The sequence below is a fragment of the Amblyomma maculatum genome, chromosome 5 (assembly GCF_055883805.1).
Source record: "Amblyomma maculatum isolate TAMU_Amacu chromosome 5, ASM5588380v1, whole genome shotgun sequence".
Lineage (NCBI taxonomy): Eukaryota > Metazoa > Arthropoda > Arachnida > Ixodida > Ixodidae > Amblyomma > Amblyomma maculatum.
In genome coordinates, this window is record NC_139348.1 from 144,351,182 (window position 1) to 144,365,934 (window position 14,753).

Sequence of the window (14,753 nt, forward strand, 5' to 3'; positions counted from 1 at the left end):
TCCTTGAATAAAACGAAGTTCGTAAAAATGTGCTGCCGATTTCATAGCACCGAGAGCATTCAGCCTAGTCCGATAGAGAGAGACACATCTGTACACGTGTAAGAAACCTGAACAAAAAGTAAGGACACAAAGAACGTTTGTTAAAAAGAAAGCGTACATTTAAACTCAGCGCTCACTAAACTTGAAAATATATTAGTTGGATCAGACCGTAAAGGCACCTAGTGGTGAGTGCAGTTCATTAATACAAGAGCCAGGAAAGCTCGAACAACCAGTACCACTCCCTTACTTCCGACGGCGGCAATTGATCGCTGCTTCCCACACTCGTGTCAAAAAGAAAATTAAAACGGTCCCACGGCGTATTCGCTCCATCGATGAGGTTGTTGCCATCAATACCGGCCCGAGCGCAGAAAAAAAAAAAAAAAAAGAAATCTTGCGCGGCGGATGGCCTGTCGTCACATCCCACAGGAATCGGGACTCCTCAATCACGCAACTTGCGAGACTTCCCACGGGAACCGCGAATCAAAATCAGTCACCCTTGATTGGCGCAAACCACAAAGCTAGGTTAGCTGAATACTGCGTAGATCTAGCGGTAGTCGAACGAGCTGCGCAACACTAATCAAAACACAGATACACGCAAAGCAAAATTTACCATACGCCTCCGATGGTGAACTGCGTGGCTAATTGGAGGCGTCGCAATCTGTAAATTACGACAAAGCAGCCGGGGAGGATGCCCGTGTTCAGATGAGTGATTTCGTATCTTATACGATTGCACCTCTCCGCTGGCATTGTTTTTTTTTTTTCCTTTTGTTTTACGCGATTGAAGGCGAATGAAATAAAATAAATGTGAAATGAAAATGTAAAAAAAGTAACAGTCTAAATCAATACGTAATTTTTGATGCGTTCTATTTACGCAATTAGAAACTTCAGTTTCCGTGCACAGCGTACGAAGACGTGCCAGAACAGTAGAAGTTCAATGAACACGGGCGGATCCTGACAGAGATTATTTCGCTTGCGATACTCCTTAACCAATTTTTGTGACAACTGCACTTCTCACCCCCTCATCGGTCTGTTTAGACTGGTGTCGATTCTGAGAGTATTGTCATGAAGCCACGGCCAACCGCGTTGCACATGTTCTGGCCTCTAGCAGGTTCAAGGCGGTTGATGGTGAGGACAGCATGACAGTAGGTAGACGCCATTTATTTGAGGGCTTCCTGTAAACGACCTTCGCTGTTGTTTTTTTTTGTTTGTTTGTTTTTTACACCTATACTAGATTGGAAAGGGTGAGCCAGGTAGTCTAATTCGAGATGAACGGGAACGCTGCAAGAACCAAATTTATTAAGCAAGACCTGGTAATGTGCACACCTTCAGCTGTGTGACCGAAAAGAAAAAAAAAAAGAGTATTGTAATTTACCACCTTTGTGTCACAAAAGAATTCCTAAACTGTCTCCAGGGTTCGTCTTATTAACACACAGCGGTCGGAATGAGGTTCCTTCAATGGAAAAATGTTTTACCGTACAGGAATTTTTACCGGGTAATATGGAGTTTAATTTCTAGAATATAGAATTCAAGGATGTAATCTCAAGGATTCAAACGTTCAAATGGAGCCTAAACGTAGAGATTAATACGGAGCAGAAGGTTTTCTTAACTCCTCTCAAGATTTAGCCGACCATGAGGAGGTATATTTAATATCACCTTAGCTCGAGATCGAGATATAAATTTCTGGCACAAGAGCGTCTACAGGAAAAGGAGGCTATGTAATGGTGACATGTCCGATAAAAATATATCAAACCTTTTATGGCTTGCAACACTCCGGTATAGTTCCTGAACTTCTTCATAGCGCTTGAGCCTTACTTTAACACTAAAACCAGGAGACCTAAATTATTTGTTGATGACTGCATTCAAGCTCAAGGAGCTTGACGTGCAGTAAAAGATCCGAATCTTCTCCTCTTTTCTCTCTTTAGTACTGTGCAACTTGGCTTCAGCCATGCTGACAGACGCAACTTCCGCAGGGCTGCGCGTAATTAGCCGGGAGCAAGCCCACAGGCGAGGCGCATTTCATTTTCGGCCAAACAAGCTAGCATGGCCGAGCGGCCCGGGAACATGCCTGCCGTTTGTGATGCGACGACCGTAGTGCTTCCCTTTTGTCTTTTATCTTCACTCCAATACACCCTAGAGTCCGTCTTTCAGTCGTCGCATTACTCACCTCTTTTTTGTTGATTTGGTACTCCTGGTGAGCGATGCCCAGCTCAGTCTCTGTCGGTATGGGCTTTTCTTTGTCGGCGTCATCCTGCGAAGAACGAGGAATAAAATGAGACAAAAGAGAATATAAAACAATGAAAAACAAAAGAAGAAAAGAACAGGCAAGACTGGCGAGGGGGGGGGGGGGGGGAAGAAGAAGGAATGACCATTCGTCTCCCCTTACTCGTATACCTGTCGCTAGTGTCCGACGTGGGCAATGACTTTCTCGTCCTCTGATCTCGGCGCCGCTGAAACAGCGCCCGAGTGTAGTTTGTCTATATACCGATGTTCCCTTTACGAAAAGGGCGTTTGCTTTCTGCGTCAGTCGTGCAGCACGTGCGCAGAATGCCATTTAACGAAGATTAATGGGCGCAGCAATGCGCTTCAAGGTGTGTCGTAATGTGTACACCTCTTGTCAAAAGTAAGCGGTTAATAACTGGAGCTCTGACAGCTGCTCACGCAACGTTGAGAAGGCACGTTGTACGTATGAGTCTCTTGAGAGCCAGACGAAGTAGCTAAGCTTCCGGAATACCACGGGCATGGTGAATGTTATTCACACCGACCTCTATGATGACACGTGACTGATATGGCAACTCGAGCTGTAAAGACTAGCAATCAAAGCTGCAGGACTTCAAAACAGGGAGCAAAAAAGTACTGGGAGCCGCAGACGGGCTCGTATAGACACATCCTGAGCAAGGCAATGCAGATGTTTTGACATGAAGGTTTCCTTAATGCACAGCTTGACACGCGTTCGCTAAAGAGGAAAGTATATTAACAGTTGCATCTTACCTGTACTCACCTATGGCGCTGAAACGTGGAGGCTAACCAAGAGAGTTCTACTTAAGTTGAGGACAACCCAGAGGGCTATGGAACGAAAAATGGTAGCGGTAACATTAAGAGATAGGAAGCGTGCAGAGCGGGTCAGAGAAATAACGCAAGTTACCGACATTCTAGTGGAAATTAAGAAGAAGAAATGGGCATGGGCAGGACATGTAGTGCGAAGAGAGGATAACCGATGGTCGATTAGGGTAACAAACTGGATTCCAAGGGAAGGGAAGCGTAGCAGGGGGCGGCAGAAAGTTAGGTGGGCGGATGAGATTAAGAAGTTCGCAGGGGTCAAGTGGATGCAGCCAGCACAGAACCGGGTTACGTGGAGAAATATGAGAGAGGCATTCGCCCTGCAGTGGGTATAGTCAAGCTGATGATGATGATGATGACACGCGTTGCAACATACGGGACGTGAAAAGCAAAAACACTGAAGAGAGTTAAACCAATGATCAAATCCAAACAAAAACTTCATCTTTGTCCTTCCATGTGTGAAAAACTGAAACATGTCCAGCCTTACTGAAAATACAACATCTAGGGGTATTTGATGGGCAAAAGCCATCGACATTTCATAACTCAATAAAGCCATTTTGAGGTCTCATTTCGTTTTTTTTTTCTTTTTTTGCAAAACAAATTATTTTCAGAGATGTCGCGGCAACGTGAAGATTGCCACGACCCCGTCTAACTCTTTATTGCGAAATCTGGTACCAAACAAATGCTCCCTGTATCCACACTATTTTCGACGGTCATAGATAATCGGAGCATGCAATATACCAAATATCCCTAATTACCGGGCAGGTTTTGAGAGTTCAGCACCAACTGCCCTGATGTGGCAGCGGAGTGAACTATAAAAGCGTTTCCACAGATTTCCTGGACTTGAGGAATGATGTAATTTTGCTTACACGAAGAGAAATTCTCAAGATTTCACTGACATGTCACACTTGCCCCAGGTCCTTTTTTTCTTCTTATCAGTGCTTTTTGTGATGACATACGTCTTGTATTGTTCTTTGAATGTAGTACATATAGTCTTCCGTGAGGAGGAACAACAGGTGCATCAAAAGGTAAAAGTGTTGCAGAAGCTAAGTTCACAAATGTATATTGATTGCCTAAGTAGCATGAAAAAATAAAATCTTCGCAAGCTGGAATGATGATTGTGCAGCCCGCGCTAGATGCTCATGACTTCAAGATAATTCCAGATCATAAAAGATTATAGACCTCTTCATCGGGCGAGAGACACGTCAGAACGCCTCATATCTTTGCCGTTGCAGTGCCATTCTGCGGCGGCTTCCACCAGGCAAATACCACGTGCCAACAACAAACCAGCCAGCAATAAGGTCCAGGGCGCGCCTATTGATAAGGTTTACACACTTAACCAATGTACACTACCTTACCCTTTCCCATCAAGCTGGTACGATACACCGCGTACTAACCGGCAATCCTTACTCGCTTCCTCCTCACGGACGACTATGTATACTACATTCAAAGCACACCAAGCGAACCCCACAAGACGTCACCACAATAAGCACCGATAAGAGAAAAAAACAAGAGATCCCAGTATGTGTTCAATGTTCAAGGATAATTTTTCAAGATAATGCAGGTTTGTAATAAGAAATTGCTGTGCCACCCACTGAAACGCATCATTACAGTTACAAATGAAAGCTGTATTGTATAGTTATTGTATAGTTGTATTGTATAGTTGTATAGTTAACGAAATATTCATGCTATAATGAGAGGCAGCTTTCCGTGGCTATGGCTATGCAGCCTTGGCTACGTGGGCGGGGCTTTTTCCACTGTATTCATATGCCAAGTAGTCTGGGTATATTAGGCCTCTTTTACGAGTTGGGTTTCATTTTGGTATTTAGGTTGAATTAATAGCCTTCAACTGGCCTTTACGTCTAAAAATGTCGTTTACACCACTGAAGACCTACGGGAACGTAAATTCGTGATTTTTCAACTCCAAACACGACTTAAGCGTATTGAGAAACCTTACGAGAACCGGTAGGGAGGCGCAGAAGTTGCGGCCCACGTTCGCTTCGCGGGATTCCCGAAAGACGATGCAGCCATCGATGCGAGCATGGCATATTGCACTAACGTTAAAATTATATATGATAAAGCTGTATTGGTTAGTACTGTAATAAATCTTGGTTGCAGTAATAAAGCAAACGTGTGGCATATTGTGCTTTTTGTCCGTAATGATATATATCACGGAGTAACACGAGGCTTCTCGATGGACTATATTCTGTTGAGCAGTGACCTGGTTCGTGTATAAACCGCGGTGCATTTGGGCGAACGATAACGTGTTATTACTCACTTATAAGCAGCCTTATCCACCTTGGCGAGTCCACCTAAACAATGGACTAACGCCGTTTCGACTGTGAGTTACTGGTCAGTTCACTCGCACTCTACCATTTGCTAGCCGGCCTGGTTAGCCCATTTTGTAAACCGAGTTCCCCAAACAAGCGGTGGTTCCGGGTTTAATTAGCGGAGCAGGAGTAATTTTTCCTTCTCGTCTAAATTTCTGTGCAAGCTGGATAATACTTGTGTAGGCGATAGCTGCGCATGGCTCAATGCCGAACCATTACATTTTATCCCAGTCCTACTAGGATACATACAATTATGATTCCAGAAGAATAAGAAAACTAGCATGTCCTAAGAAGTCGAAGCCAGTCTTGGACCTTGCAAGGAAGCATCCATGTCACTGAGCTGATATTCACGAGAGCCCGCAAGTCTTGCCCGTGAAAAAGAAAATTATGCCAATAACTGCCCTCCCCGGTGTAGAAATTGTATCGAGAATTCGGCCGTTTTTGAATAACTGAAGCGAATAGTTGTCTGAATGTTCAAAATTTAGGTCTAAATTATTTGATTATTATCATTCGAAATTCTGAGGGAGTTTCCCGCATTTAACTGCTAAGAACTCTGTCTATACGGCTACGATTAAGGTATAAGTTGATCACACGAAGGGTCCACAGCTAGCGTTCACTAACAGAGATGGGGTGCGGCAGCGGTTATATAATGAGACGCCAGAAGTGGAAATAACATCCCAGGACTCCTGACGCTCAGCTGTTGCGCAGGCGGATATCCTGAGACTCGTCGAGAATGCACTTTTTTGCAATCCGTATACAATTACGCGGGTAATTATACAATTACCCGCGGGCCCGCATGCGTCCATTGCTTTTCTATTCGACTACCCCACTCGCCTAAACGAGTGTCCCATCGTAACACACCTCATCTACCACGCGAATCCCGGCAACGTTTATTGCCAGCTTTGGACATTACTAAAGTCTTTAACTTTATTTATACTTTCAATTAGAGGCGGGTGTGAAGGTGCCTGCGGATTCCGAAACATTGTCACTAATACTTGGCCGTGCGATACCACCGCACTTATAAGCTCGACAACGCGATGCGGCTGTTCGACCAACAATGTAAACCCATTACTAAACCATTACTAAACCCAATACTAATGTAAACCCATGCAAATTCCGCAATTCCGTATAGGTGCCATCCGATGTGGACACTGCACTGCGGGATTGTATCAGCTTGCAATAGGTATGAGGATACAGCACCTACATACAGCCATGGTCACTTGTCTTCGCGTTGTTTCAGGGTAACCGATGGGCCAGCCCCGAATGCCGAAAACTAGCACACCGAAGCTCGTTGTGTGGGGGATACGCTTAGGGTTTTGTAACGTGATCTGTACTCAAATTGGCACATTTATAGCAATTAAGTTCCGTTATTACATTCTTTCTTTCGTTCAATAGTTTCTTAGTTCGATCACCTATTATTTCATTTATTTTTTAAATTCCTTCCTACACCATGCGAACAACAAGCACTGAAGCATCTACATGTGTTAAAAGTACAAGCGTTGGCAATAGCGTCAAGGTGAAAGTAACAAGAAACAGAAAGACCGTTGCATTTGAAACCGCAATGAAGCAGAGTATATGTCGCGCCCTGGACAACCCTTTTGCAAGGACTGAGCACAAATTATCTGTTAGGTCAAGAAACGGCATGCAGTCAGAAGGATCACGCACGAAAGCGTGAACTATCCATAGAACTCCACTGCAAAAGCACAACGCCCTTTTTTTGTGCTTATGAGAACTGCACGGGCAAAAACAATACACATTAAAATGCCCTCCGTTCGCGGTCCAGTTGTGTTCTTGACAGAAAGGTACAACCGTTATTTTATTGTTTGCAGCTGACAATATAAACAATGATATATATAAAATGGTTCTGACACAATTTGGTCCCTGCTTTACTTGTTCGAGTCGATATGAATAGTGTCATTTGTAGGATTTAGTGGGAAAGAATATCAAAAATGTTAAGGCGCCCTGAATGGTTTGGCGCTACGCAACTATATGCGAGTGAGCAGGGTCAGTGAAGCTAAAATCTGTTCAGGCTTTATTAATCGCACAGTTGAAAATGTATAATACGAAAACAGCTCACCTAGAATCAACTGGCAAATAACTTCCCAACCAATAAGTTGTCACCTAACGAAGTTAATTCGAAGGCCGCAGGGGACGCCTTACTTCCTGCAAGTAGCTCTTTCGTGTGAACCAGCATCTGTATCTGCCAAGTGTTATTGAGGCAGTAAGCCGCCTCGCCTATGGAAGTGTTGATACGTGCCAGTTGCTTGAACCTCATCGCGAAGCAGGTGAAGCCAGGAGTACACAACAATGATACGAAGAAAAGGCGATTTAACTCAAACTGCTGTGCCGCATTCACGATGCCCAAAACAGATACGATATAGCTTTCCGGGCTAGTTGGTTGACCATTTTACAAAGCTAAAACTGCAACAGAACGATGTGAACCAACAACTGCAGCTGCGTTTGTGCTGTGTGCGCGCACGCGAACACATGTGTGTCGAAACTTGGACTGACAGCATGGACCACTGAGTCCTGAGGAGTTTTAAGAGCGTTAGGTCTTATTAAATACATTTTCCTTTTTCTCGTACATTTCTACGCCACTCTCAGAGTCAAGATGGCGGCCAAGGCAAGGAACCATAGGTAAAGCGCGCATTACTGAGCTACCACGTGACCCTCCATAAAATTGAGTCTAACAGCTGGGCTACCATGTGTGACGTCATGATAACACAAAGCCACGTGGCGAGCGGACCAGTAGTCATAGAGCGATACGGGTGGTACCAAACGAATCGCATTTTCGTGACGTACACGTTTGTACCAGAATTGAGGATCTATGGTTAAAATACATAAAACTTGAGCTAACGCTCTAAATTATAAGCCTGCGGGGGTCGAGCTCCCTTTATTTCCTTCCGCACTCGTTTCCGGCTACTCCATATTTTTAGTGCAAAGTTAGTAGCCCGGGCAATAAGGAAGGAATTAGACTACATTCTATCGATTCGGCGCAATAAGAACAAAAATTAAAATTGACAGAGCACATAAAGCGAATGACTCTTGACTAGTAGTGTATCGATACGAGAGTATCAATACCAGGAGAACGACAACATGTTAAAAGCAGGCCAAGAGTGACACCGAGCGACGAAATAGCCCATGATAGATCTGGCACGACTGGAACAAAACTTGACTAATTGCAGGTCTTTGCAATCGTTCTAGGTCCCCTTATGTCATGATATCTAACGTTGCTTCTCGCCAACAGTGATGTCGTTACCTGGGGTCAAGTTTAAACAACATTGCAAGTGAGTGGATGCGGTAGCGAACGTGAGGCAGATCAATGAAGGGGCACGATTACAATGAATGATAAAATGTCGTCGCATTACGAGCACCTTAACTGGTAGCCTGAGGTATTTTTAACGCGGTTCATTATGATGATAAGATGTTTCTCTTACTTGGGGTTTCCCATAGACGCAGGACATGCACGCGCAGCACGCATCGTAGCAGCAGCGACACCGGCGTCGGCAGTAGCGCCGCAGTCGTCTCATGCGACCTCCCATATCAACGCACGAACACTGTTCTCACAATGGATCTCACGGCCGCCGATCGAGCATGGTCTGACGCGGCGCGAAAAGTCGCACGAACGAAAGAAGAAATCATATGCAAAATAGAGAGAAGACAGTTTCGTCTCGACCTGTTGATCTCGAAGCTTTGCCAGCCGATATCGACGACCGCTAGCGTCGGCGAAGACACGTATTCACGGCCGGCGGAAGTGAAACCCCGGGACGAACAAGGAGCGTTCCTCTTTCTTTCTTTTGTTTTCTTCTCACTCTCACTCCATCTCCTTCACTTCCTTTCGCTTGTTTCTTTGCCGATGACGTTCCGAATTTCCGCACAGAGTGCAATATGCGCCAGTATAACCGATTGAGATTGATATTGTTGTTGCAGTAGCATGAAGTACAGGCTACGAAACACGGAATAACCGACTACGATTAGAACGGAACTCCCATTGCTCCGCTTCCGTCGGGGCCGCAGAAACGTCTCTTTCTTTTTTCGGCGACTAGCTTTTCTCTGGCATTGTGGTGGCACGCTGCCTAGGAGATTGTGCTTATGGAATTCAAAGCGGCAACGCCACGTGCCGAGCTAGGAAAGCGGAAATGCGAGGAAATTAAACAGTCAGCGTTTGTGCCGGCTTTGGTTCCGACAGGGAAGGGATTTTGTTCATGTCACAGACGAGGAAGAAAATGCGTTTCTGCTTCCTCCGCATAAGCGAGAGCAATTCCAACCTGAAGGTGACTCTTCTCCAGAAGAGAGGAACTGAGAACGCCGAGAGAACTTGGGAACCACATCACGCCGCTTTTTGGGTGTCAGAAGCAAGGCATCGGTGTTACACGTGGCTAGTTCTGGCAGTGTTTTGCTACCGATTCGGCAGAATATTAAGCACTTGTTTCTAAATAACAACACGTGCCCAGTCGTAAAAAACTACAGAAAATTTTCGGATGTTACGAGAAAATTTCTGTGCGGTTTTTGACGGGAAACCGGTTGTGACAACAGAACATTCTGTAGTAACATCAGAAATTTCTGTAGTTACAATAGAAAAGTGCTACAGAACTACAGACAACAGAAATATACTACAGAAAAACTACAGAACTACAGAAAAGTACTACAGAACTACAGAAAAATCTGATGGTTACGACAGAACTATAGGATATTTTGTCGTATTTTTGACACAGTTCTGTAATTGTTTTTTTTCGACTGGGTGGATGCTGTATTCCGGAGCGAGTACCATTGAAATAAGTTAATCTTTATCTACGGGAACTTATAAAAAATAGGTCTGCGCTCAAGAGTGGCGCCTCATGGCATAGAAAAGCAAATTATCCTGGAACTGGAAACATATTCTTCAAAACAACGCAACTATAGGGCACGGAGTAACCAATTTAAAGTTTGTATTGAGGAATGGACCCCTTGCAAAAATCGTTAAGTAGGCTTTCCCACGCTGCTTCTTTCCCCAAACATGGCGTCACTGGCTGCCAGGAAAACGGCGATATAGACCTGAAATCGCGTATTGCTTCTACACAGATGCATTTAGTGGTAATAGGGCAGTTATGCGAATATGTTCTGATGCATAAATCATATGAATTATGGCCATAATACAATGTTTCAATACATTGCAGTTCTGCCATTAGTGGGGAATGCAGCATAGAGGTGAAGCCGACCTAACATTTATGAAAGGGGTCTATTATCGATTAGCATTAAACCCAGCACACCAATACGGATGCAAAGGAAAAGTACAGAGCTTTCAAAGAAATATTTACCACCTTGTGTGACTCGTTGACTTTAACTAACACTGATCGTATTTAGGCTTTTGATCAAATCGCTATCGCCCTGCCATTGTTTGCCGTTCCGTCTAGATCAAGCGGTAAAGCGGCTGATGCTTTGGAAATACGGTTCCGGGATCGAAAACCCGGAGAAGAAAAGATAACATGTATTGAAGACTGAATAGCTTTCCTTTGTAGCCATATGGCTTCGCTTAAGCAGATAATGATAATGAGTAATAATCATAATGCTGATGATAATAAGTAGTCACGCTTTAACGAGTTATTACATTTGTTTGATTGTTTGTTTATTTATTTTATTAGAGGTGGGCCTTAGCTAATACAGATGAGTTCTACGATAAACTGCTTGAAGTGGACGTGATTGCAATGGCTAACAGCAGCCTTTACTTCAAATCTACTCAACCTCTGGTTATTCCTCAAAACATTTCAGCTATTCACAAGTTTGACTACACTGACAATCGCATCTAAGAATAAAGTGGAGTGTTCGTTTCATATATTCATTATTCATATTTATTTATATATTTGTTTACTTATTTATTTATTTACTGAACGCAGTGCGGAGAGATAAAGCTGATCTTTTGAAGCGCTCGCTGGTCCAGTCAGTTCGGAAACGTTCGGACCCGTATGTGCCAGATTTTAACTTAGTTTCGATATCCAGCTGACATACCACCCACCTACCTTTCATGGTGAAACATAGTCTCGCATTTCAACTTCCACGCTTGAACGCAGGAAAACCCCTAGTAAACACTCAAGTACGTTCGCGCACTTAACTCGTTATCTTCTTATTTTGCGTTTGGCACTCCAACGCCAGACCTAGTCTTCGGCTCAGCTCCTATCTGAAAATATCAGATACAAAAGCTGTCCTTTTCTTAACCCTTCTCCCAACCATTCCGCCTGCCTTTACCGCTGACCGGGTAATCAAGAAGAAAAAAACAGACAAACGAAGCGGCCTAACAATCTTTGTCACTCTAAGCGCAATTCCCCGAATGAAAACAAACAAGCGAACTGGAGCCCTGTTATGCCCGGCAGGATGCCTGGCCCAAGAAAGCCAATTCCCCGGACTTCGGTTAGTCCGACCCAAATTCGCCCCGGCGGGGCGCCCTAAGTATTTCCCGTACACGCAACGAGGTCCGAAAACAACAGCGAGTGAGCATTCGGCAACGAAGGCAGCAGTAGCGATCCAACCGGGTGACCGCAGTGAGCGGCAATAGCAGCGACGGCAGCGCCAGCCATCATGGGGGTGGCGGGTGGTGGAAACCGACGACGCGCAGTAATTGCGCTACGCTCTTGTTGTCACGCTTTGGTGGCGACCTCCTCCAGATTCTCTTTAGTTTTCCTCTTTTTCTCTACCGCTCCGTCTTATGTCAAGGAGAATTTAAGGCGAAAGGAGAAGCGCGGTCACGGCGGCAGTCCGCTTTAACCGCGTTTTAGCGCCGCGCCTCTTTTCTCACCGTCTCGCCTTTCAGCGGCTAGCTACTGAAGCTATAATATAAGCCTGTTTCCTTACCTGCTTGTGGCACAAGGCAAACGGCGTGCGTTCAAGAAGAATTACGAGAGCGGCTGTCGCAACGGCTTTAGCCTGAAAGAGTGCCGTGCGGCATGGAATTTTGACGACCCTGCTTCGTATGGTGTTCCTGCTCACGTTTGCGTGCCCTTGCGACTGTTTCATGCATTTCGGCGCATATATTTGCATAAACATTCTCCGTGTGGCTCAATAAAGCATGTTTCTGGGCTAGTTGGTCTAACATCTTTTAAAACTGGGAAAAAAACCCTCGCGCAAAAAATTCACACACACACACACAAAAAAAACACACACACAGGGACAATGGACAGGCGCCCTATGTCTGTGTCCTGTGTCTCTCTCTTGCGCCAGCGTTTTTTCCCAATTTTAAAAGATTCTCCGTGTGCTTGCGCGGAAGTGTAAATGCGCGCGCGCGCGTGTGTGTGTGTGTGTGTGTGTGTGTGTGTGTGTGTGTGTGTGTGTGTGTGTGTGTGTGCGTGCGTGCGTGTGCGTGCGTGTGTGTGTGTGCGCGTGCGTGCGTGCGTGCATGCGTGGGTGGGTGTGCTTTATCACTGAGGTATCCAGTCATGAGGTGATCCTTGAACTTTGGCCGAGCCAGTCAGGAAGCCAGATAGGGCCAGCCAATGAGTGAACATCGTAATATATAAGTGAGCGAGTTACTGAGTGTTGAGTGAGCCTGTCAGGCTGTTATGTGATTGATTGATTTATTGATTGATTGATTGATTGATTGATTGATTGATTGATTGATTGATTGATTGATTGATTGATTGATTGATTGATTGATTGATTGATTGATTGATTGATTGATTGGCTAGCTGACCAACTGACTGACCGACTGACAAGACTGACTGCCCTAGTGAATGAGTCAGCCAGTCAGTTTTACACGCACGTGAGTGCCTTGCAATGTGAACGATCTCGCGGTTACGGCTCCTTCCACTCAACTTGCATAATTTGGGTCGGCCACATCTTCAGCCTGCAGAATCAGTCGAGAACGCCACCTCTGTCGCTTAATGAAAACATAAACCGTCTCACCCACGGCTGTTGTTCTTCGCTTGTATAGCTGGGTTCTAGGGTCTCTCTTTATTGCAACACTCCTCGAAGAGTTGCCACATTTCTCTATTTGCTCGCAGAGACAGCTTGATTAATCCTCGTGGCGTCTCCTCCCGCTCGTATAGCCCCGTTATGGCCACAAATTATTCTTAATCGTGAGAACAATTTCTGGCTGTCGCACAACACCGCCATTTCTTCCTTGAAGAAAGGCAGGTCAGTCCAGGCTTGCAGCGCTATTACTTAATCAGGAATCATTGATATTGATTGTGACTTGGAAGACAAGTATAACTGGCACATCGAGGGCTTTCTATACACAATAGTTGTGTGGACAAGCGTGTCTGAGGTCTGTCTCTGCTCTTCTTGACTGTCCGAAAAGTCCTACCCTCTTATCCTCTATCTTGATTAATCGGATGCTCCTTTCATCTCACACTGTATTGCCAGTTACTCTTCTGTAAACTGTGGATGACGTCACCATATCATCATCAGCCGCATCCTAGTTTGCAACACCTCCACGCACATGCACCGGCAGCGGTGACGCAGTGAATCGGGGGCGTTTGACTGCTGTATACCCAAGGATGCGGAATCGAATCCCTGACGCGGTGGCTGCTTTTCAATGGAAGCGAAAAGAAGGGGCCTGCGTCCTGTGCGATGTCAGTAGACGTGAGAGAACAACAGATGGACGAAATTTTCCGGAGCCCTCCACTACGGCGTCCCATATAGCGTGAGCTGCTCTGGGACGTTAAACTCAATAAAGTAACGAAACCGACCAAACACACAATCTCCCTGACTAATGACGTTAGATCAATTTCGAAGCAGCGATCACCGTTTATTTCGGCTGATTTCTTAGCCTCAACAGTTCACCTGACTCTCGTCCGCCAATTTCTTTCTTTCATGTCCACTTTTTAGTTTTGCGAAGCCCATTGGGCGTCCGTTTTACACACCCTTTGATGTGTTTCAGTAGCCACGGTGCTCAACTTCTGACCCTGACGATGAAGGTTCCTCCCCCGCCTCGCCTGCTGTAGTTAGTGCAGGAGAAACGCAATTAACTCTAATGCAATGTGATGTCAGTGCCAGTTAGAAATCCCCAAGTCATAAATCGCATTACAGTGCCGCCACCCTCAAGCCCCATGTACCACTCTGGGCCCTTAAACTTCGCATCATCACCATCAGCCGGACTATACCCACTGCATGGCGAAGACCTCTCCTACATTCCTCCAATTAATCCAGTAACGCGCTAGCTGCATCCACCTGACTGCCTGCGAATTTCTTAACCTCATCTGCCCACGTAACTTTCTACCACCCCCTGCTGCGTTTTCTTTTCATTGGAATCCAGTTTGTTACCCTAAGCGACAATATGTTATCATTTCTTCGCACTGCATGTCTCGCTCATGCTTATTTCCTCTTCTTGATTTCCACTAGAATGTCAGTAACTAGAGT

General features: G+C 45.2%; 1 protein-coding gene across 5 annotated transcripts in view; it reads right to left on the reverse strand.

The window, feature by feature from the left end:
- Positions 1 to 14,753, reverse strand: part of LOC146189842 (BAI1-associated protein 3-like) — a 441,950-nt gene that overhangs the window by 132,453 nt on the left and 294,744 nt on the right. For 4 of the 5 annotated variants that reach the window (XM_084604615.1, XM_084604614.1, XM_084604612.1 and 1 more), the window contains exon 4: positions 2,204 to 2,287. In XM_084604615.1, coding sequence (XP_084460741.1) covers positions 2,204 to 2,287 — 84 coding nt within the window. Of the gene's footprint in view, positions 1 to 2,203; positions 2,288 to 8,863; positions 9,144 to 14,753 lie in introns of those variants that run through there. The other variant, XM_084604613.1, reaches the window with a different exon arrangement.